The sequence below is a fragment of the Filicampus tigris genome, chromosome 14 (assembly GCF_054856515.1).
Source record: "Filicampus tigris isolate MCC_2025a chromosome 14, RoL_Ftig_1.0, whole genome shotgun sequence".
NCBI classification, from domain to species: Eukaryota; Metazoa; Chordata; class Actinopteri; order Syngnathiformes; family Syngnathidae; genus Filicampus; species Filicampus tigris.
Window position 1 is genome coordinate 7,631,585 of NC_141230.1, and position 21,690 is coordinate 7,653,274.

The 21,690-nt window shown below is 42.2% G+C and overlaps 1 protein-coding gene across 1 annotated transcript in view; it reads right to left on the reverse strand.

Moving 5' to 3' along the window:
- Positions 1-3,491: 3,491 nt before the first annotated feature.
- Positions 3,492-21,690, reverse strand: part of LOC147136184 (aryl hydrocarbon receptor-like) — a 50,398-nt gene continuing 32,199 nt past the window's right edge. The window contains exons 3-11 of the mRNA XM_086051300.1: positions 11,672-11,775; positions 9,385-9,474; positions 9,194-9,302; positions 8,412-8,539; positions 8,123-8,325; positions 7,924-8,033; positions 7,652-7,793; positions 5,656-7,111; positions 3,492-3,787 (exon numbers count right to left, since the gene is read on the reverse strand). Coding sequence (XP_085907426.1) covers positions 5,665-7,111; positions 7,652-7,793; positions 7,924-8,033; positions 8,123-8,325; positions 8,412-8,539; positions 9,194-9,302; positions 9,385-9,474; positions 11,672-11,775 — 2,333 coding nt within the window. The 3' untranslated portion in view covers positions 3,492-3,787; positions 5,656-5,664. The remainder of the gene's footprint in view (positions 3,788-5,655; positions 7,112-7,651; positions 7,794-7,923; positions 8,034-8,122; positions 8,326-8,411; positions 8,540-9,193; positions 9,303-9,384; positions 9,475-11,671; positions 11,776-21,690) is intronic.

Below are 21,690 nucleotides of genomic sequence, written 5' to 3' on the forward strand. Positions count from 1 at the left end.
ACTGATTATACACACATATATATACATACATATACATACACACACACATATATATATATATATACATACATTCACACATATATATATATACATACATACACATATATATATACATACATACACATATATATATATACATACACATATACACATATATATATATATATATACACATATATATATATATATATATACACACATATATATATATATATATACACATATACATATACACATATATATATACACACATATACATATATATATATATATATATACATACATATATATTCCTACGGCGTGAAGGCACAAGCGAGGGAAGGCGTAGCGTGTCAAGTAGTGATGATGCTAGTAGGAGGCCATGCTACAAAAGTCCATGTACTAGTACACGCTTTGTCCTCACAATTCAGCACACTAGTAGAACGACAAGTAATATTTTTTTCACATCTGCATCACGTTGTTTGCATGCTAGTTGGAAAAACACGCTACTAAAGAGGCAAAGCTAGGCACTAGTTGCTACATGTTAACCGGTAGAATTTATATCACTATTTATTAGTCGCGCACAGTCATCAACTAGTGCAAAGTTTTGCCTCACCAGTAATGAGATTGTCTTCCCAAAACGCCAAAGCTGTCCTGCTAGTAAGGACAAAGAGATAGCCATAGATATTAAATATTTCCATAAAGCTGTTGCAGCTGATCATTTCCATCACAATGGAAAACAGATGACTGTTAAGACATGATAGTTACCACTACTGCGCTGAATTGTCTGACCAGTGAAAACAGAGTGTACTAGTGCATGGTCCTTAGGATGGATATCAATGTGTCCCATTGTTCTACATAGGTGCCGTCTACACAGCGACGTGGAAGAAACCAGGAAAATTCCGGCCGGCTTTTACAGACAGTGTGATAGGGGTTACAGTTCATGACATAAGTACTTTATCTCGCCTGAAGGTTGCATTCTTTACACACACTAATGTCCTTTGAGTGACAAGACAACTCCGACCCATGGATAGCATCACAATTCTTTTTCCAATTCGGATGGTCAAAAGTGGACTGCACTTGAACTACATCATGGATTCAGGTGAACAGAACCGGTGCAACCGCAACACGTTTTATTCGTTTGGATGGTCTGCGGCTGACAGCAAGGCTATTTTTTTTTTCTTTGCAGAGCAGTTTTGCGAATCAATGACTTTATTTCAGGCGCAACTTTCAAGATTTGTGTAGCACCAGGGAACTGGTGCGGGGGTTTTATTATACAAAAATATCACTGTATAATAAACGAACCACTGGTTTTCTTGAATAGAATCAACACTTTTTATTTCTAAAATTCACATTGTGTATAGCAGTAAACTTGTTCTTGTCAAGAAGCAAACCTAAATTGATTCTTTAAAAAGCTCTGCTGTAATGGAATTTTATAAATAAAATTTGAAAAAAAAATCCTTTAATAGAGCTACAAAAAAATCAAGTACAAAAATCCTTATTTTCAATTGAACTTTTAATAATTTAAGCTTTTAACTTTTTTCTGCAAACTAATTTAAAGACAAAACCGAATCACTCCAAAAAATACAGCAATCCCTCGCTGCTTCGCGATTCGGGGTTCGCCTCAGTGCATCGCGGGTTTTCAAAAAGTACTCATCAAAAAATAAATATTGCAGAAAAACGTGTTGTTTGAAATAGATAGTTGACTCTGAGGCTTTGCACATACCCACGGGCAGTACAAGGGCCGTGATTAGTTCCCGGCGCGAAATCGCCGAAGAGCACAGGTGGATTCATCTTGTGAGCTGGTTGGTTGCGATGATGCGCAGCCTCACCCGGGAATTTCCTTGTTCTGTCTCACCAGTCTCATTGACGCTATTAAACAAACGGCATTTTTGAACAATGTTCTGTTCGAAAACGCATAACGTTATTCAAATGTGCCGTTCAGTTAGTCATAACTCCTTTTCCTGCTGTCCCTCATTTTCTCCACTATTCCTGTTGTCTCACCTTTGTGCTCTTACTGCCAGCACTTTCCCTCTGCAGTCAGTGACTAATTGACAATTAGTCTCTGACAATTAGTAATTGACAATCGTGCAGCTCTTTTAAATGAATATGAGAACGGCTCACAATACACGTCACTACTTTTGACGATCAGCGTTTGATTCTCAGTTTTGCTATTCGGTGTATTCATGAGGTGTAAAATACACATTTTCACTGGAAACCGTGATGCAAAACCGCTATTTCGAGCCTTGGCTGCAGCAACCAACTCCATTGCACACCCCCATTTCCTGGTTTTACACGAGCGAGGCACAGACTCCCACCGGCTGTTGCCAAAGTAATAAAAGGATGGCTATATACACTAAACAAGATTGCGTTTTACAACAATGCTGACCAATATTTACCATGTCAGATGTGCCACTGGATTAAATTTTGACGCTTTGGGTAAACATTTACCAAATCGCACGAACCAATCGCCAGGTCCCATTCGCTTGAATAAAAAGTATCCAGCCACAGAGCGGAGTATCGGCGCTCCCCCGGCCTGACAGTTGTGGCTCCCACTTTAAGGATGGCGGAAGTCCGCAGTCTTTGAGTGCCGCTCGCGATCAATCACTATTGAACAATTTCACAGATGGTACCTATGAAATTGCAAATATGGTTAAATTTTGATGTAAAACACAAAAGGTGTACTGTGTGCAGTGTGTTTTTGTCTCGACGGCGGCCAGCCGGTGGGCAGCTGTGACTCACTGGCTTAAACCCAGACATAGATTTTTGTCTGTATGTGAATGTGAAAGCTTCTGTGCATTTGATTGGCTGTACTTTGCCGCGTGGCACACATCATGCAACAGCAAGTTAAATTTGAATCTCTGCAAAAGCAGTGGAGACTCGCCACTCGTGAAATGTCACGGCAGAACCCCACACGCTGCAAGTTTATTTGGTCCCGCTCCGCGGCTGTTGTAATGGGAAAACAAAGGAGGCTGTGTGGTCTGGGGCCAAGCGGAGTGGTGTGGGGCTGTTTGGGGCTAATGGAAAAGAACTATATTATCTGAAACATAAAAAGAACATGTTAAAAAGTTAAAAACCATACATGTGCCATGGGCAGCTCGCTGGACTGCTGAGCCCGTCTGCCTCACAGTTCAAAGGTCACAAGTCTAAATCTCATCTAGTTTGATGTCATGTGTCTGGTGAATGGCTCGCAACCAGTCCAGGGGTGTAAGCCACCTCCCACCCAAAGTCAAATGGGACAGATTCCAACTCACCCACGACCCAAATGTGCGAGAGAAAATGGATAACTGGATTTTTTTTAACATGTTCTCTTATTGTAAGTTTCAGATAACTTCAAATACCTGCTTAATTTGTTTCCCCTATGTACCAACCGATATGTATACTTTTAGGCCCACCATGTATAACTTGTCTAGGGTGACTATTTTAATAACGTGTGTATGTGTATGTGTGTGTTGTGTGTGTGTGTGTGTGTGTATATATATATATATATATATATATATATATATATATATATATATATATATATATATATATATATATATATGAAACAAAATTGCAACAAATTAGTTTTGTTTTGTAAAAAACAAAATCTTTGGCTGTTTTCATTCACATCTTCATACTTAATTCCTATTATACAAAAGTTTCATGTGAGTAAATATGAGACAGACACAAGGGAGAATATATGTGAAAGTAAGTGCGAGGGTCGGCGAATGAGCGCTGATACTGCATGGGGGAGGGGGTGCTGCCGGCCCGTTGCAGAGGCAACATCGGTGGCAGCCACATGGATGACGAGCGAAGACTGCTCCACCTACGTGTAAAAAAAAGAAGTAAAACATGAATAAGACTGTGCAGCAAAGCAAAATGCAGCAGGGTGCACCACATTTGTGTTTGGTAAAGACAGCCAGGTAATAAAATTTGAGAACTCTATTTTTTAGGATGTTTATATGTGATGACGTGTCTGGCTAAAAGATTATGGGCTTTTGAGGTGAACCAAGATGGATCATCATCATACTGTTCACGACAAACCTAAATAAGGGGTGCGACAAACTACCGATATTGCAATAAATTATTATATGTATGTATGTATGTATTGTTACATATCAAGGCAGAGTACAGTTAACCAAGATCAAAGAATACCTGTTAATGGCAGTGTATTGTAATTCTGCTTAGACCACCCCTAGTGGAGGAAGAAAAGTCCATAGAATAGTCACACCTTTATATAAGCCACATGGTTCAAAACCTAGCAAAAACGTAGCGGCTTATAGTTTGGAAAATACGGTATATATTTTCAGCCATCTAATACACTGTAGAAGATCATTAATTTGTTCTGTCTGTCTCTATAAATGTCTGGAATAGATAGATTTACAAAAATACACTATTTGTTATAAATAAATATTTGTTCGGTCCGAGTGAAATTTGATAATTTCCCGCAGCACACCTGATGAACACTCATGGTACACTAATGTGGCCCGGCACATGTAATAATGCAGCCGTCAACCACACAAGGGCGCTGTTTGTTTAATTATAACTCCCACTGCATGAGTTTGACAGTACTCAAGCTTTTGATGCGTTATTGTTACTCGGTGTGAATAAATTAACGGTGTTCCTGGCCTTTCAACGTTATCTGTGTCTGTATAGATATTATTCTCATGCTGCCATTTTTTGTATTAAAAAATATATAAAATGTTTGAGTCCTTATTACACTTTTCAGTGGCAATAAAAAAAAAAAAAAAAGATTTTACAGTAGAGGAAGCACTACATCTGCTTCAAAACGTAGACAAGGCTGAGTCTACGGATGCAAGAGCAGCCTCGCTCCAGTAAAGAGGAGCTACGGCGACACCCACACCCGTCTGCCGTCTCAGAGGGGGAATGATGGGACTCAATGAACTTGTGGTTCCAGGGGAGGAGCTCATGTACATAATTGACATTCAAATGTACTCAGAACAGACATGTATAAAGTGTGGATATGTTGCTTATGCAACGCTCGCAATAATTTCCTTCGCTGAGCAGTTTGTCAAATCAATGACTTCAATTGACTAGCAACTTTAATTTGTTGGAGCAATTTTTTTGCTGGTTAATCCCTTTGCACAGTTGACATCGCAACCAGTCTTTATACTATATGGCGGAATGTGGGGGTGAGTGGCCAAGTGACATTTTTTACGATGGTCGGATCCTCGTCAGATTTGGAGCATCGCGGAGTGTGCGATGGCCCAAATTACTGCCCCAAATAGAACAGACACTCAACGTCATTACACGTTCACCTTGCAATTGCATTGTATATGTAAATCATTTACATCCACAAACAAAAGAGGTCTAGGTCGGCTGTGAAAAAAATTCTACTGTTCACATTGACATGTAAATCTACACACTGGAAAAAAAAAAGCAAAAAAAAAAAAAATTGAATTGAACTCCAGTATGAATAGACCCTGAAACAAATTTGGCAGAATACTGAAAATGATCCAGCCGAGGACATTTTTTCAAGGTTTTTAAAGCAAGTATTATAATTTATATGGGCGTTTCAATTATCGACATTGGTCTTCAGTTTCATTTTTTTTCATGTGGAAACTAACTAACTAACTAACTAACTAACTAAGTAACTAACTAAACCATCAAACAATAAGTAGTGCGTAACTTCTAGTGATTTGGTCAAATCAACAAGATAAGATGTACTTTTACCTGCACATATCATTCCTGGTAGCACTGAAGGTTAAATACTTGCGCCGACGTTGACGTGTTGGACGGCGCCGTCAAGGGACTGATGTTGGCGTTCTCCTGGCTGATGGCTGATGTGCCCACCACGGGCTGACTGCTACCCCACTGGATGTAGCAGTCGCCCTGCAGAGGACTCTTGTCCAGGCACGGTCCCCTCTGGCAGGAGGACTGTGCGAGCGTCAGGGGCTGCGCGTACATGCAGCTGCTGTGATTGACCACCTGGCCGCACTCCAGCACATTCTGCTGAGCGTGGTCCGGTCCGTTGACAGCACTCGGCCAGGGGCCGGCACATGGCATCGATCGGCTTTCAACAACCCGACCGTTTTGCATAACGGGCGCATGGGGAGGCTTGTACTGGCCCTGCGACCACGGAGGAGGACAAGTTGTAGGGTCATTGCGGTTGTTAAAGTCATTGCAAGGAATCGAGGGTGGCGTCACAGAGTATATGTTATTCTGATGACGTTGAATCGGCGGCTGCTGCTGCTGCTGCTGCTGCTGCCCAACGCCTGGAAAGTGGACTGAAGCACTACCAGCAGAAGAATCAGGCATAATAAGTTCTGGCAGTTCTATTTCTGGGCTGAAAATGTCCTGAAGTTGCAACTGCTGAAGAGCAGAATGGTGCTCATTCGCAGGACCCGGCAGAGGTCCGCAGTGGGAAAGTTTCTGGCCGCTGCTGAAAGCTGGAGCAGATCCCGCTAAGGTTTGCGCCGTGTAGAAGCTGTTGCTTTCGGGGAAAATCCCACCCTGGGACGGAGTCAGGAACTGCTGCTGTGGTTGCATGAATGCATCCTGCTTTAGGCAAGCGGGAGGGCACTCGTCACCATTCGCCTTGAACAAAACAGAATCAATTTGGTCGAATATCTCGTTGATGAGGACGTTATCCAACTCGGACTGCACGCTGTCCTGCTGGTCGCCCGCCTGGCCCAAGCGCTTGAGGGACTCCTCCCACTGCATCAGCTCGGAATCGTCCACCTCCAGGTCATCCAAGGCGCTGCAGAAGTCGCCCTTCTGCGCCATCTCCTGCAGGCTGTCGATCACAGCCATCACCGACTGCTTAGCCTCCTCCTTCACAACCGTGGGAGCGCTGGAAGCGGGCCCCACGCCCGTGTCCTTCCAAGCATTACTGGGCACGCTCACCAGCGCTCGACTGTCCATGAAGACCTGATCCACGGGAAAGGGCACCTCTGGCGTTGGCCTGTAGGCGGACTCGTCCTGCCTGAGGAAGCAGTCGAGTAGCGAGCGGGGCATCTGCGTCTCCTTGCTGGCGTCCATGTCATCGTTATTGTTAAACTTTTTATTGAACTGCGTCTGGGTGAGGTCCATGGTTGGGCCGGTGTTGTAAAGCACAGCCTCGCCCGTGGTGAAGCTGAAGGGCAGCTGCATCCTCCTCTGGCGGAGGTAGTCCTCGCCCTCGGCGTTGCTGGAACACACAAAGCAGAGGTCACGTTAATGACAAAAAGATGTAGAGCATCCATTTAGAAACCATGTTGTAAGTCGCAATGTTGGAAAAAAAGTCTTGAAATGGTTTATCTTGGGTTCATTTTTTACTACACAAAAACCTGGCATTTCAACAGCGGTGTGTAGACTTTTTACAGGTAAAAGCATAGCTCAGTTTTTGCTACTCAGCTACTTTTTTTTTTTTTTTGCTCTTTTACTGAGCGACCTCAACAATACAATTCTAGCGTCACCTCATCAGTAGTATCTCAACAATTGTTAACTGTTTTTTACACTTGTATGAGAGTCAAGTAACATTACGCAAAACATGCCTGTATAGATTCATATGTTATTATGGTGATTGTTTTTTCCCCCCATTTTATTATTTATCATTGGAAAAATTGTTTCAAGATCTGATGTCATCAGAGGGTAAAACAGCGTTCCTGTACAGATTTAGTTTCTGACCTTAGATGTTTGACTGTATGTGAGCTGCAAGGAGTAAAACTATTAGGACAGCAACACTCACACTATAGCTCGCTGATAGGCGATGATGAAGTCGGGTCTTCCTCCTTTGTAGATCAGCTTGGCGTTGGCTTTGACCCAAACCCAGCTTCCCGACTTGCTCAGGAGACGGAAAGTCGTCATGCCGCTTTCTCCAGTTTTAATCACTGTGAAGTGCGCGCACACACACACACACGCACACACACAAACATGCACACCATGTTCTGCAGTTAGCAGTAGCAAGCAGTTGATGAGTCTTCAATCCACATTGCAAAGAATCAAAATTGTCCAACATACTGCGCAGGTGGTTGTCAGCGCAGTACATCATGTCAGCAGCATGGATAAACTGGTAGCCGGAGCCTTTCATGCACAGCTCTGTCTCTGAATAGCCCAAAATAATCTTCCCCCTACAGGGAAGAAACCAGGTCACACATTTTCTTGGACGATATGTAAAAAAAAAAAAAAAACGTTGGCAGATTGGAGTGTTGTGTGTCACCTGTTGTCAACACCCATAGGTGTGAAGTCCAGCTTGTGCTTGGTCTGAAAGAGCAACATTTTGGAACGGATCTCGACAATGGACGGAGACTGAACAGGCGTGGCGATGGCAAAGAGCGCGAGCTGCGGTTTGCCGTGCGACCCGTTTTCCCTGAAGACGTTTTGGCCATGCAGGTACTTGAGTCGTCCCTGGAACTTGAGAGCCTGGTGCAAAGATGACAGGGTAAACCGCACAATTAAATCAAGGTACTTTTTAGGACATTTACTGTAAATGTGATGGGATTTCTCACTAAAAAGCCAGACGAGTTGTCCAGAAGGCAACGGAAGCGACACACAAAACCTCTCTCCAGGAAGGACGAATTCTCCGGAGGAAGTTGATCAGGATTGTAGAACTCTGTGTTCATGCATTCCCCCAGGCCTGACAACACAAGACGATCGCAACAGTTATTTACATTTCAAGTTCATAATAATAGTCTAGGTGTTTAAAATAGTAAGTAATGCTCAAAATTCTTATTGTAGCTATTCATTCCGTTAGAGAAAGAGAACAAAAAAAGACGCTGTTAAACCTTTTACTTTTCAAATTCCAAGCACTTATTGTATAAGCTTTTTGATAACTCAACCGGGAACTCCAATTCTAGTCCAGGACCATTAGACTACATTCCACAACTACACTAAAGCAGAAGTGCCCAAGTCCCAAGGCCCAAGCCCCTATCCAACCTGTTTTACAAGGTTTCCTTCTTCCAACACACCTGATTTTTGGTAAACAGACCACCTACAGTAGGAGAAATGTGAAGAAATAGTGGAGTCATTCCCCCTTTCCAGCTATAACAGCTTCCAAAATCTGGGAAGACATGTGTGACTTTTTTTAGTCCATTCCACCAAGAGAACATTTGTGGAAGTCAGAGTTTTGAGACCCTCATCAATTATACTTGACTTTATAGAAAATCAAAAATGCACTCCAAACATTTTCCCGAAAATCTCCATTTTTTAAAATGTTCTGATTTTTGCATTCAATGGCTCTGTCGCGCAAAATCCTGTACCTGACAATGTTGCGAGATCCAAGGCCACATACCTTGTCCATCTGTGTCAGGTGGGTTTAGAGCAAAGTGGAGGTTCTGCCTGAACGTGGCGCGGTCGTCCGTGTGGATGAGCTCAAACACGCTCTGGTGGACCACGTCCGACTGCATGGGGAAAGACCATGTTAGCCGACACTAGCCTACGTAATTCCGTATTGCGCTAATAACGTTCAAGATGAACATTCACCTGCTGGAAGCCCAGGTACTCTTTGATGGTTGGCGACGTGTAGAACACGTACCCCTCGGACGTGACCACCAGCACAAAGCCATTCAGCGCCTGCGCAGTTACAAAAGTTACAACTTACAGACATTTCCTGATGTGCCATGTGCCACTTTATCTTCTGCCTTTACAAAGATAATGCTCGGTTTTGACAGACACTGTCAAAAAAGTATATATTTTACAAAACGCTCTCATATTATAATTAGTGTTGTTCCGATACCGATACTGGTACCGGGACGTATCACGATACCACATTAAAACACTGTTATCGGTATCTGCGAGTACGTACAAATAACGTGCCGATGCCATTTCCCGTTGCTGTACTAGTAAAGAACATTGAATGCAGCGCTTTGTATCTTGCTCTCTGCTGCTTTTTCATGTGTGTGTGTGAGTGGAGGCATGTTGGCGATATGTAACTACTTCAACATAGAAACTCCAGCTAGAGCGAATGTTGCAAGAGGCGGAACCAAAGTGGCCTGGTTCAATACGTTAAACCTGATGCAACATTTGAGAACGAAACATGTGAACGAGCACCAAGAGTTTGTGGCGGCAGCGAGCATTAAAATTAGCGGTGCGAAAGTTGCAAGAGGTGGAACTAAAGTGGCCAGGTTCAATACGTCAAATCTGATAAAATATTTGAGGACGCACCACGTGAACAAGCACCAAGACTTTGCGACGGCGATGGCAGCGGCAGCGAGCATGAACAAGGGGAATGGACCGTGACAACAAACCCTGCTCAATTTTGGATTTTGGAGTTGAACTTATTGGATTTTTCTACTGCTTGTTTTTGGTTTTGAAAGTGGATTTGGGAGCAGAGGTTGTTGCGATGGGTCACTAATACTCAAAACAAACTTTTATAATAATGTCCTCTAGCTTTTGTAATGAATCCGAAACAATCTCTCTCAAAGATACCTCGTGTATATTATTTCTTATTTTTTCCTGTTTCACAAAGGTTTTTAAGTCTGACCAAGCCATGATAGCAATGGTTTTACATCCAAGTGAGTATGCAGTTCTTTAGAATTACAAGAAAAAAAATGCTCAAAAAATGGCATCGGAACAACACTAATTATAATTACTGTCTACTAGGGGTGTAACGGTACGCTAAATCACATTTCGGTTCGGTTCGGTTTTTGGGAAACTTCGGTTCGGTATATTTTCGGTACAAAAACAAATATATATATATATTTTTGTTGAATATGTTTATTTTGAGAAGATGACAAGTAAATGGTACATTTTTTAGAAAAAATAAATAAAAGTGAACCATTCGGGTGATATTCTAAGAAATTACACCAGAATAAAAAATACACTAACAATAAAGATGTATTAATATTGTAAATTATTAAGACACTGAAATCTTTAAACACTCAGCAGCAACAGCCTATGACACACCAAAGTATTCAAGTTAAAGACAAGTTGGCATTACAGTACATATACAGTATACACTTTTCGTGATGAAAAAAAATACATACAATAACAGTTACAATTATTGCTAACTATATTAAAATTATTTTTATAATGAAAAAAAATACAGTAACTTTTAAAAGTCTTTATGAAGTTGTATACACATTTTAGACATTGAAATCTTTGAATGTTCAACAGCATATTGTAACGAATTGGGTTATCTGTGTTGTGGTCGGATTTGTGTGTTGCTGAGTTGTGATGTTTCCGAGGTTCATGAGTGCATCGTACGGCAAGTGAGTGGAGCAGCAGAGAAAAAAGAGCGCGAGCAGTTGTACTTGGATTAATAAAAACGTGATAATTAAACTACATCTGACGGCGTGTTCATGGAAGACGCTACAATATGATAAATCTCGCAAATCCACGCACCTTTCCCCATCAGCGATGGGGAACAGGAAAGCCAGAGTGTTCCAAAACAGGAGACCGCAGTGTACGCGGGCACCTTCCGAGCTCTGGCTCTCTCCTTTGTGCCGCCACTCTCGTCTCCCGCATGCAAACAGTCAGCGTCCGTGCGTAAACTTGCGCTAATAAGTGGACCGGACCGAACATGCCATACCGAAACGTATTAATACACCCGAGTGTACCGTTACACCCCTACTGTCACCCCTACTATTGCTAACCAACATATTCAACGAATACGTACAGACAGAATGTTTGATACACCGCTTGCAATGGAGCTTGATACCTTGTTCAGCTGTACCTAATAGTGTGATTGTATAACGCTACACAGAAACACACTGCAAGATAATAAGTTGTGAAACATGGCAGCATGCTTGGACTTGGCTTTGTCTATTACCTGGAGTAGCAAGTCTCCCTCGGAGAAGCCTTTGGACACCAAGTTGTTCCCATTGGGCGCGTTGGCTGCAGGAAATCCACTGCTTGTGCTGTTCTTTATCTTCGCTGCAAGAGAGATAAGGGTAAGCATCAAAAGTGTGATACGTAGTGGCACTACTATTCATGGCAGTTGCAGAGTTTGAAGAAGACAATTGACTGCTTGTGCAGCTGGTGTGATTATCCACTCAGTGGCAGGAGAGCAACAAAAATGTGCCTTGGCTTGTTTGAGACAAAATCTCGCCTTGTAATCCACACTTTGACAGGACATTATAAAAGAGGTAAAGGACAAGGGGTAATAGTTCACCACTTGCTTCTTTTCAATGCCACAAACCAGAGGACCAATGACATTTAAACTGAGTACGAGCTAGTTCTTGTTTGAGTGCACGTGCTGCAGCGCTTTTCCACTTGCACATCGAGTCCAGCGACTCGTCAGGTTCACGGCTGCATATTTACTTTGGCATCTTGTGCCACTATTGTGTAAGCACATCGCTGTTATGGGCGGAGCTGCTTATCAGTGCACTTGAAACACTTCCCATGAGGCTGCAATTCAAAAGACTATTGTAGCTTATGGAAAACATGGAGATCATTTTGTTTGTTACCTCCTCCAAGCACAATGATTTGTATTTTGATAAGCATTTGTTCTAAATAAACAATTTCGACACAACTTTATCCAACAGTAGGCCTAGTGGGACAATGTAGTGCCGATTGGTGCACAGTGCTGACTCTATTAGCACTTTTTGTTGTTACAGTCTACTTATTTTGGACCACAGGGTGGGAGTGATCTACCACATCCAGCAGATGGCGCTGTGGATAAAAAAATGTTTGACCACTGATTTTGTAAGGCACATTAATGCCAAATATAGGACAGTACATCATGGTTTATATTTTAGGGAGTCAGAGCGACATACAGTATTTGAGATTGCGTGTCCTTAGCGGAGATCTGGTCTCTAGTGAGTGACTCTTTAGTTTACAGATTCAAATGTATGCAAATATAATATTGTCCAGAGGTTTCATTCCCTCAACTGTAGATGGAGTAGGGTAGAGGGTAGTGTGATCTACTATGGGGGAGGTTAAGTCAATAAAACGCATTTAGTTTCTTTGACTTGTTTGTCAGCTGCCACCACAAGGCTATCAGGAACTCTCACTGGCGTCTAGTTTAAATGTCTCACATGCAAAAAAACAAAACAAAAGAAAGAAAAACCTCCCTTCCTGCATGTGTACATAGCTTTTGTCGTCCTTTTGTAAGTAATCGTTTACGTGAGAACTTCCCTGATGCGGATGACCACTACAGGAACATCCCAGGAAATGGTCTTTCCCAAATGGACCATCCAGTCAAGTCACACCAACTCATTCTGAAGGGAAGGAGACACCCACTTCCTCAAACAAACTTGCATTGCAGCCCCTGAATGCAACCACTAGCTACAGTACAATGTCATCAGAAATAACAAAAAGTATATCCCTTTAATGGTTCAATTCTAACAAATCCACTCCAAAAAAACTGAATACAGACTGGCCGCTCCTAATCCATATCTGGAAAACCCACCAAGAGTCCCTCTACTGTTTTTTCCCCTTCCATTCAGACCTCGCGTGAGTAAGTGGGCCTCTCAGGGGCCTCATGTTTGTTTTCATTCGAGTTTTCTTCCCCAGTGCTGAACGTTCTCTTCCATCTCTTTCCATTATTAACCCGCTTGACAGTTTCTGGTGCCGCTCGGTGCAAATGTCCAACAAGAATTCCCTGCAAGATAGGGCTCGATGCCTCATGGATCTCTGCCAGCATCTCTTGCAAACGAGAACTTGTTTTAATTGATCAGTCCCTGATTTTTAGATTTCAGGGAGCACAAGTCAGATTTGCAGCCCAGGTTGAATTTGGTAACGGTACAACAACAAACTATATCATTTTAACAATGAAACTTGCCTGCCTTTTAGCCTGTTGCGATTCTGTAAGTCAACCCCACAATTTTTGTTTTGAAGACTCACTTGACCTGTTGCATGAGCGCATACATACATCACAAATCTAATTATCCAGAACACCAACTCTGTGAAAGTACACACAGTTGCAGCAATATCCAGAGGAGAGACGTGTGTGAGTCACAAGCAAATCTCAATCCTTAATTTTCAAATTTCAAGCAAGTCCCAAGTTATTGTGGCAACAATTTGCAAGGTAAGTACAACCCAAATTTCAAGCAAGCCAAGTAAAGTGATTACTTGCGTTAACCAAGTCAAGCAAGTTAAGTCATACATACAGATCTTGCTTAGTCCTGATCACATTTTTTTTTATTTGCACCCAGTCCGAATCAAGTCACTTGATTGTGAGTACCGTATTTTTCATACTATAAGTTGCACTTTTTTTCATTGTTGGAAAAAACAATGCTGTTGTTGTTTTGGTTAACAACAACAACAATGCTGGTCCTGCAATTTGTATTCAGGAGTGACTTTCCTGGTGTCGGGCCAAAACCTTGTACCTCCAAAATACATAATTTGTAAAAATAACACACACACACATGGACTGACCAATAGTTTAGATTTTTTTTTTTATGGCTTGAATTTTTTAGTAACCTATCTACTAGGGATGTGCACCGCTAGTCATTTAACCATTTAACCGTCTACGATTTGTAAAACGTTTAGTGTTTTACTAGTCGGTTAAACGCCGCATTTGCTGTATCACGCATCTTGTTCCTCACGCCTCTAACTCTGTCAACAAGCTGAGCACCAAGAGAGAGAATTGCTCCCCTCCGCCCCCGCCCACATAGTAGGGGGCGGGGACACTAAGTTTGGGGAAGAAAAGTCAATTCTGAAGGTGTCGAAGCTACCACGAAAAACAACGGCACCGTTTGGCAGTATTTTGATGCAGCAGATGGCAACAAGGTCGGCTGTAGGCTTTGTAAGCATAAAGTCGCTTAAGACCACTCTCCCGGAGCGATGAGAAACCACACAGCGGCGGGGCCAGGCAGACGAGCATGAGAGTGTTTGTTCCAGCCGGACTGGCGCAGTCATGCTCACCGCAAAGCAAAGATTACCCAACTAATTTGTAAAATGACGCGATATGCTGTCGCTTTCTTTTGTTGAGGGCAAAGGGTCTGAAAATTTCATATTGAGCCCGTGAGTACGTTGTGCCAAGTCGCAAAACAATAACGGTCCAACTCGAGAGTAGCCATAACCAAATGAAAGGAGATGCTATGTGGGTCAACTATGTGGCCATAAGTACAGAAGGATGGACGTCCATAGCCACCGAATCTTACATGACTATAATGTGTATAACGTATGTGGACGAAGGACATCTCTGTAGCTGTGTGCTTCATGCGCCTTGGAGGAAGGACACACAGCTGAAAACTTGGCTGCTTTCCTGCGGAGTGTGATGGGTACGTGACACTAGAAAATAAAGTTGTCGCCTGTGTGCATGATAATGCACCTAACATGGCAAATGAGACCCTGCTGGACTGGAAGTCAGTACCATTACTCATTACATTATTCATAAATGCCATGCATTGCATTGGCAAATGTATCAGAAATCAATTTTTATTTCAATTGTTCACTTTAATTCAGTCAGTTGTTGTTACAGCAATAAAATTTAAATTAACAAACTGCCCTTGATGTTTGGGCTAAAATAGCCCCTAAATACACAAAACATTTGCATTTTTAAAGTTTGAATTCAATATGTATTAAATTTCAAGTTGTCTTGCTTATAGACTAGTCGACTAGTCGCAAATAAAATTTGAGACTAGTCGGCAGGCAAATTAGTCGAAATTCCCATCCCTACTACCTACATCGTGTAACTTATGATCTCAGGTTTTGGACAGGTCTAATACTGGTTTAGCCGACATGGGCACAGCTGTTGCTCACAGTCGCACATGGAATGCGCAAGGGTATTTGTCAGAATTCTCAGACACTTAGAAAATTAGAGGGAACTTTGGTAGCAATGCTACGACTTAGCATTTGATGTAAAAACTGCAAATACTGTTGAACTGCACCGTAAGAGGAGCATGGATGTTAAAAAAAAAATGTGTACAATACAAGTTTGTGGGCAGCACGGTGGTCGACTGGTTAGCACGTCCGCCTCACAGTTCAGAGGTCGTGGGTTCGATCCCGGCCCCGGCCTCCCTGTGTGGAGTTTGCATGTTCTCCCCGTGCCTGCGTGGTTTTCCTCCGGGTACTCCGGTTTCCTCCCACATTCCAAAAACATGCATGGTAAGTTCATTGGACTCTCTAAATTGCCCCTTGGTGTGATTGTGAGTGCGGATGTTTGTCTTTGTGTGCCCTGCGATTGGCTGGCAACCAATTCAGGGTGTCCCCCGCCTACTGCCCAAAGACAGCTGGGATAGGCTCCAGCACGCCCCGCGACCCTTGTGAGGATAAGCGGTATAGATGATGGATGGATGGATGAATATTTGTGTGGTTTTATGTATTTTATTTTAATTTTCTTTTATTCGTTTAATTGTGCTTTCTATATAAAATGTTTTTTTTCTAAATAAATGGTGACTAGAATAGAATAGAATACAACGGGATACATATAAATAAAAAAATCATAACCACTGGCACTGACCGTGAATTATTAAGAGCAGTTCCTGTCATAGGTGTGGGCTGCATCATATCAGTCACTTTGCAGAGTTAAGAATTATAAAAGCACTGGGGACAAAGGATTTCTTAAATACTTCCTTAGTTGCCAGAGGGACTTTGTAGCGTCTCCCAGAGTTTAGAAGCTCAAACTTGTTGGTTCACCCATAGTTTTATAGACAAGCTCCAAAATCTGCTGACTAACTCCAAGTCCACAGAGTTACCTGAGGAAATTAAGACGCTGTGAGCATCTCTTAGAAATAAACTCTGTGTTTCCAGAGAAGCTCAGCTGGGAGTCTAAAAATGTGCCAAGGTAATTAAAGTTATCCAGTTTCAAATTGCTGACCATCAAGCAAAACTGGTTCCGTTTTCAAATCTTGTTTTGAACAGATAACAAGCTCTATTGTTTTAGCCACATTAATTTCCCGACAGCTAGTGTGACATCATGTTTGAAGTGTCTGAGTATAAGACAGGTAGGTTGCTTCACCTACAGGATCTTGTTTTTGAAGAAGGCCAACTAAGGACATGTCATCCGCATACTTAATTTAAGATAAGTGTCATTGACCATAAATTTATTTGTAAAAAGTGGGAATACCATCGGGGAAAGAATATACACTTGTGGGCAGCCAGTGAGCACATCTGGCATATTCACTGTGTAAGTTTGTGGGGGGTTGGGTTGGGAGGTTGAGATTGGAGGGGGGGGGGGGTCTTCACTTTGCTTCAAGCAGACAAAAGGAGGAGCACTCGTCCTCCGTCAATAAAAGTTTGCACATTTCCAGTCAGTGTGGTGACCGGCGGTGGTTGTGTTAGCAGCTAAATGCTATTTTGGTTGACACTTAAACAGTTGTAAACAGTGTGGGGGACTAGTGCACGTACAATGTATGGTGGCAAGTAGTTCGTCAAACTGTTAACCGAGAAGTGGGTGCCCATAAGTTAAGTGGATGTGAATAGGAAAGTAGCCAGCTAATGAACTTTATATAATGTTTATGAATTATGAAACCTCTTCCGTTAGCCTCTCTCCCACGGCATCATGCACGGATGATTTTTTTATTTTTTATTTTATTTTTTGGGCCGGGGGGACAGATTGGTCAACTGTAAGGACTGACGCGCTTTAAAAGGACGAGGACGGACAGGGAGGGAGAACAATTATTTTACGATTAACGACGTAGGGACAATGATGGAAGGGTGTCCAGGTCGCTGACGGAGGACAAAGAAGCAAAATAGGGTAAAGTGGCCATCTCTGTCATTTATTCAGGATGTACTGTAATTTATTAACCTATTTGTAGTACCAAACATAGGAAACCATGAGTAATGTAAAGCTAGGCTAATGCATTTGTGTGTTGCACTTATTGGCTCAATGTTGCTATTAGACCTACTGACTCAATTTAAACGCATAACCAACTTGAAACTTAAAGATCCACTTGGATGAGCTTAACATTGTCCCTTATATAATAGGTTTGCATGTAAAAATGACATCAGTACTAAAATGCCCACCTCAAAAGACTGATTGAAGTGATTTAAGGTTTTTTTTGTGATTAGGTTTACAACAAATTGCCCCACTGCTTTTTGGGGCGTGTTTTCGGTCTCAGCTGTCCAGGTCACGAGAGGGAGCCAAGCGTTGTAATATTGGTCGCTTTGCCAGTTCTGTTGTCTAAAACGGCGACCGATCGCCACCAAAATGAAAAAGCACATTACTACTCTTGTCCACTTCAACCTGTGAATGTATAAAAGTGTTGTGCACAATAGTTTGGATTTATAGACATAAAAGGTGATCTCATCATGATCATCACCACAAAATCAAAAATACAGTGGCGATCGCTTCTCCACTTACACAGGCTGAAGCGGACAAGAGCATGAATGCGCACACAAACCCCAATTAATTTATATTTCAGACATTTAGCGACGCTAAACTCGTGTCAACTCTGAGGAGGCAGACGACGACTGGCAGTGAGCAAGCAATCAGGCAAGCATGGATCTTTATCCACCCCTTTACCTCCCCTCCCCAGCTAACAGTAGGATAACAGTATAGCTAATAGCAACAACTAGCTTCAGGCCGTTAAAACAAAAGGAGTTAGCACAACAACATTAGCTCCTTACTGTCCGCTCAGCGTGTGGAGGTGATCATGAGCCTGCGTCTTGGGTTGCCTCCCAAGCAGACGCGTGTGTTGTCCGACACCGCTTGCAGTTGCCAGCTTCGGCGTGAGTGAAGCTGGCGTGAGAGCGAGGAGGCTGACTGCACAGCCGAGCGTGGCCGCGTTGGAACGTACCTTTTCGGCTGTTACTTTACGGTGTGTTGCAAAGAAGCAGTGTTTTTTTTTTTGTTTGTTTTTTTAGCAAGAAGCAGTGTGTGCTCACTTCCACATTTCCTCATTCTCACATAAATCAGCCATGGGGAGGTTAATCCTTTTGATATGTTGAAGTGGTCATTAGTAAGGATGTCCACATAAATTTTGGTGCCAATTGATCACTGTTTTTCGACGTTATAAGCAATGAACGTACAATGATTTCCAATGGAGATGTAGCACCCTCTTTATATATCAGCTTTCCTGAATGCTTTGGCTCAATATCCACTGGGTTACAGAGAGTTTGTAATCGGTTCCTCCAGTGACTCCGACCGAACAAGGATAGAACGGTAGGGGGCGCGGCCATTCTCCTCATTAACAAGAGGCGTTATTCACGGAGTCACTTATTTCCTAATTTCTCCACAATTTATTGATAAAATAGAAAATGACAACGCTTCATTTTCCTGATCAAAAAATATACAAAATGAACTTGTTAGTGAAAACATGGTGAAGGATCTAAATCTATATGAATGGCTTTTTATTAGCCAACAGGTTAACCAAAAACCAAATTGGGAATTACACATCGCATAATCAGTTCAAAGTCTCAGAGTCAGCGTGCCCTGATCTGAGCATGGGACCAGCTGGTGAAGATCAGCCCCATAGGCAGGGCCAGCCAGGGAGGAGACCAACCCACATTATGTTTAGATTTGAAGAGAATAAATGTGAGGGCTGCATGTTAGACCTCGCCCCTTTTCTGCCCTCGCCCGTCTCGGGTGAGAGCATTCGCGAGGATGGAAAAGCTGCCCAGATCTGATCATTGTATGATTCCTGAACTTAAGAGATGGTAAAGAAAACTGACGAGAAAATGCAATCGATTTGTGTGAGTCTTTATTTATATTGGATACCGTCTTGAAAGATAAAACGAACATGCATTGAGTAAGTAGTTGTTTTGTAAATTGCTGATTGGACTTATGGACTACAGACCTACAAAACTCCAACAATGGCCATCCCAGACCCACCGTCCCTTTAATGTTGTCAATTTGATGTAGCTTACCTTTATTTGTTTTTTATTTTACTGAGAGAGTAAGTTAGGAGTCATATTTGTTCCAGATGCAAATATTACATGTTGCACTTTTCTTTTTCCTGATTTCATCAAAAATATAATTCTTATGTACCAAGCTTAGAATCTCCCACCATAATATTAATACTAAGGCTTCATAGCATGCTGGTGGTGAGTTACTTGTTTTGCAAGCAAAGCGCAAAAAAATACTTTTCCTTCACAAACAGAAGAACTATTACACTGTTGAATATGCAGATTTTCAACTGTAAACAGGCAAGACTTATCTAATCATGTTTCGAGTCTTTCATAAGCAAGCCCCAAGTCCTAATATTGGCATTGTGAGTCTGACTCATTCTAGTCAAATGACCCACCTCTGGCAATATCCCGCTTCACTACGTTCTGTGTAAAACACAAATAAGGAACATTTTAATACAACCACCGTGAGTTGTTTATCGCCGTGCATGACCACCAACCACAGCCCCATCACTCATCAGTTTTGACCAACTAAAAAGGGTATATCATATTTGACTACAAGCTTGTACTTAACATGCAGCCGGGGAGCTTCTTCCAGTACTTTCTTTGTCTTTTTTTAAGCCAAGTGTAATTTGACACCACAAGAGGCCCTCTTCTCTGCAGCTTCCTCTTTGCAATAATGATGGGCCATTATGGGATTGGAGAAATGAACACATTTGACTCCAGGCAAACATTGCTGTCAGACTGGGAATGAGTTGCATTCATAGTGTCTGACGCCAGTGCATCATTGTTACGTTAAATCCACTGCTGGGAATTTAGGTGAAACTCAGGGTTACCTTGACATGACAACAATCCAAATCACAACTTCAAAACAATCGCCCATTCACAAGGGCTTGGGAAACGCATCAGAAAAAAACTATATTTATGCCAGGACACGAGTTGGAAATGCCAGTCTGTAACGAAACCCGACACAAATTTCTTGTCCTCTTAAAGTTGTCGTCTGAATAGCCTTCATTCACATCCTGTACAGTTAGCTGTAACATAATGCATGTGTGTGTTTTTCTGCATCAAAAACGCTCATGTCATGTTAATGAATGGCTCATTTTTGTTTGAATTCAGTACAACAGCCCCTTACATGTGCAACTTGTGCAGTCTTCTTGAGAGTGGTAGCATGTTGTCTGTCGCTGGGGCACAAGGAGAGTCAGAAGGGAAGAGGGGGAAGGGGTGGGGCGAGGAAATGCAGTCACGGCTTGGCGATCTGCCAGACTGCGAGCGAGTATAAAGCATGCCGGCAATGCAAAGGGGGATATTATCTTGATTTGAAAACATTTAGTTCCAGTTGATCCTGTACAGAGATTGCTCTTCTCACGCAAATGTGCAAGGAAAGAGCTGCAAATGGCAGCCAGCACAGTTACTGGTCGCTCACTCCAGAGGTTCAATCCCCCCTTCAGTCATGTGACAAATCACCCAGTTTACCTCCAGGACTTCCAGACAGGAAACATCCTTTTATTTTGTTGATTCAACAACAGTGTCATGCAGATGTTTCAGGGAAAGGACTTTTTTTGTTTAAGACGAGTGCAGCTTCCTGACTCCTGCGTTTCAGTTGGCACTTTAGAAAGATTTCTTTACTTATTTGATGAAACGAGAAGAAAAAAACATTTTTATTCTGACTTAAGTGGAGGAGGGGACAAAGAACTGTTGTCTTGCCACTGCGTTAACAGAGCCAGCCCAAACGTAACAGCAGGTAACTCCAACATCTATCTATCGATTATCTGTATAGCTTATCCTCATGAGGGTCGCACAAAAAAATGCACATTTTGACAGCTAAAAATACCCTAAGATCGTAACAAAGTGCCTGCCTCGTCCAGTAAACGGCACTTTAACAATGTCAGAAATGACATGCCACAACAAGGAATTATAAGTGTTAATGTAATCTGTCATCCCATTCTTCCTAATGCATAGTACATACTTTAAAACCATGGTCTATGTTCCAGAACCCAGAAGGTTGTACTGTGGGTTCACGTGCTACAGGCTAACCTCGATAAGCAAAATCCACCTTAAAATCAAGAGTGATCAAACAGCATTCAAGTCCCGATATCTACAGTACGTGGAGGT